This window comes from Otolemur garnettii, unplaced genomic scaffold (assembly GCF_000181295.1).
Source record: "Otolemur garnettii isolate 467f Iridium unplaced genomic scaffold, OtoGar3 scaffold00230, whole genome shotgun sequence".
In the NCBI taxonomy this organism is placed as follows: domain Eukaryota; kingdom Metazoa; phylum Chordata; class Mammalia; order Primates; family Galagidae; genus Otolemur; species Otolemur garnettii.
The window spans coordinates 1,917,888-1,920,652 of NW_003852625.1; the positions used below are offsets into that span (position 1 = coordinate 1,917,888).

The following is a 2,765-nucleotide window of genomic DNA, read 5'->3' on the forward strand; positions in this document are numbered from 1 at the left end:
CCAGCTCAGGTGTATGTGGCTGGCGCCTTAACCGCTTGAGCCATAGGCACCGAGCCTTATTTTTTTTGTTGTTGAGCATAAAGCTTATTTAGAATGTATTTTATATTTGTCTCTTCACTTCTTCACCAAAGGCCTAGACTGTCTGTCACCTGGATTCATGGGTGACCCATGAAAACTTCACTAGTATACCCCTGAAAATCCACCCACGGCAGTGCTTTATAGGATTGAAAAGAATACATGAGTTCTTTTCTTCCTTGAAAAATATTTATAGCAATTATGATAAAGATTTAATACCTGTAATATATAAAGAACTGTTGAAACTCTTTTTCCAGAAACTCGATGATTTAATCACCTTTAGATTCCTGTTAAAATAGACCTAGAAACATTTTATGGATTAGTTGAGGTGTTTGTGCAAGTTACCCTAGCTGGACATTTCAGGGCTTTTGTCCCTTCCTTTGCCTACCCTTTCCGGTCTTTGGTCCAGCCACTCTGTTCACGTAAAATGTAGACTCCCTCCCTTAAATATTTAGATATATTCACTGCATCTGGCATAACTTTCCACCACATATCTCTGACAGCACATGAGAGTGTTTTAACTTACTATATGTGTAACAATATCAACATCGATGGCACAGGCAGCCTTGACAATTTATATGTATATGTATATGTGTGTGTGTATATATGATTTCATTTTCATATAGTCAGTGCTTCAAGCTTAATTCTCATTCCACATCGGAGAAAAGGAATGAATAAACATTATCAATCCCAAATAGCAGACTTCTAAAACATGCTCTAACTTAAAAGTAAACCTTAAAAGCCAAAGCAAACTCAAAAAATCGAACGAAACAACAAGTGAAATCGTTCTGATTTGAACTTTCAGTAGGGAATTTTTACATCCCAGCCAAATGATTATTTAAGAGGAAATAGATGCCTTATACAGCAGTGTCCTTAATCGAGAATTTCATCTTAATTTTTGTCTCCTCAAATAATAGGTACGCAGTGTCAATGGCTAGAAGAATTGGAGCCAGAGTGTATGCTCTTCCCGAAGACCTTGTGGAAGTAAAGCCCAAGATGGTTATGACTGTGTTTGCATGTTTGATGGGCAGGGGAATGAAAAGAGTGTAAAATAACCAATCTGAATAAAACCACCTTACTTCCAGGGGGATGATTCCCATGTCAGCTATTTCCAGGTGAAGTGCTCATGGCTTAAGGAACTCTTGGTCATTAAAGAAATTTAGTTTTTGATTAATAAGACTAGCTCATCATGAGAGCCCTCAGGGGAAAGAGTTATAATAAAAACAACTCCTCTTTCCCATAGTCAAACTTGGATTTGCCAGGCACACCTGAAGTGTGCTCATAGCCAAACTGTTTTACTCTTTCCTGTTGCTGTATGTTCTCACTGTCTCTTTTTTTCTCTTAGAATGTCCCTCTCTTGGGTCTTGCTTAGATGACTGGATATGAATATTATTAGACAGTAATTTTGCTTTCCATCCAATATGTTAGTTCTTATTTGAGAACTGTGGTCAGAGGGTATTTGGATATGAGTATCCTTTGCTTATCTTTGTAGTACTGAAAATTTGCCGAAGTAACTGGCTGTGCAGAATGTAATAGAAGCTTTTCTTATTCTTTTATTCTTAAGATCAGTATCTTTTTACAGTATTCTTTCTACATGATCCTTTTTTGTACATTTAAGAATATTTTGATTACATCAAATAAGACTGCTGATTTTGCTACTTTTTTTAAGGGGTCTTCAAGTAAGTGAAAAACATACATTGTAGGTAGAGGAAAAAATGTACCTTAAATTCACATCTTCCTTCTCACGCCCAAGCTGCAAACATTTGAAATATTTTGTCTTCAATCACTTGGTTGAATACATGCTTATTTGTTTTAAGACCTGTATCATCATACTCTCTCTTTAAATTTAAAATGCTGCGGAATAGGACACCTGAGGAGAGAGTGTGCTCAGAACTTTGACAGGATTCGGTAGGCCAAGTATGCTAAGTGTATGATGTATTTTTTAATTTCACACCTAAGAAAAGATGTCATCACTAAAAATAAAATATACATGTAGGACTTAATGTACTCCTGCTTTGTCAAGCTGTTTGCTATAGTTTTCAAGATCATGTTACTCTAACTCTGAAAAAGTGATGTAATCTGATAGCAATGTAGTAGTTCAAATAAAAGCATTTACATAATAATTAGTCTCTTCATGTTTCTGTCCCTTAGAAAGTATACCATTGTTTGTCAGGCGTTTTTCCTTTTTCTGGTGCATTCTGTAGAATGGTGTTTATTAAATTTGAGTTTTGGGAGCTGAAATGGAGATCCAAGGTAAGTAAGGGCAATATACATGAAATAATACAGTTTTCTCCAATTTACCAAAATTTCTTTATCTAGTTCTTCCCGCCCCCCCCCTTTTTTTATCTCCCTCCATCTTTATACAGAGCCCAAAACAATGGGGATCTGAACAGCCTGGGAAGTGAAATGATGAATGGCAGATTTTTTCAACCTCATCACTGTGGACATTTTGGGATGGGTATTAATTCTTCCTTGGAGATGGCACATGGAGGGATTGTCCTGTATATCGTGGGAGATTTAGCCATATTAATAACCTCTACCTGCTAGATGTCAATAGCACACCCCCCCCCAGTTGTCTCAACCAAAAATGTCTCCAGACAGGGCCAGATGTCTCCTTGGTAGCAAAATCCTCCCTCCTTGACAACCAGTGGTTCATGGTACCCTTTCAAGCCTTTGTGTGAGCGACTAAT

General features: G+C 37.1%; 1 protein-coding gene across 1 annotated transcript in view; it reads left to right on the forward strand.

The window, feature by feature from the left end:
* Positions 1 to 2,198, forward strand: part of PLS3 (plastin 3) — a 109,281-nt gene extending 107,083 nt beyond the window's left edge. Inside the window, exon 17 of the mRNA XM_023508204.1 lies at positions 993 to 2,198. Within this exon, the coding sequence (XP_023363972.1) occupies positions 993 to 1,125 (133 nt within the window). The 3' untranslated portion in view covers positions 1,126 to 2,198. The remainder of the gene's footprint in view (positions 1 to 992) is intronic.
* Positions 2,199 to 2,765: the final 567 nt, after the last annotated feature.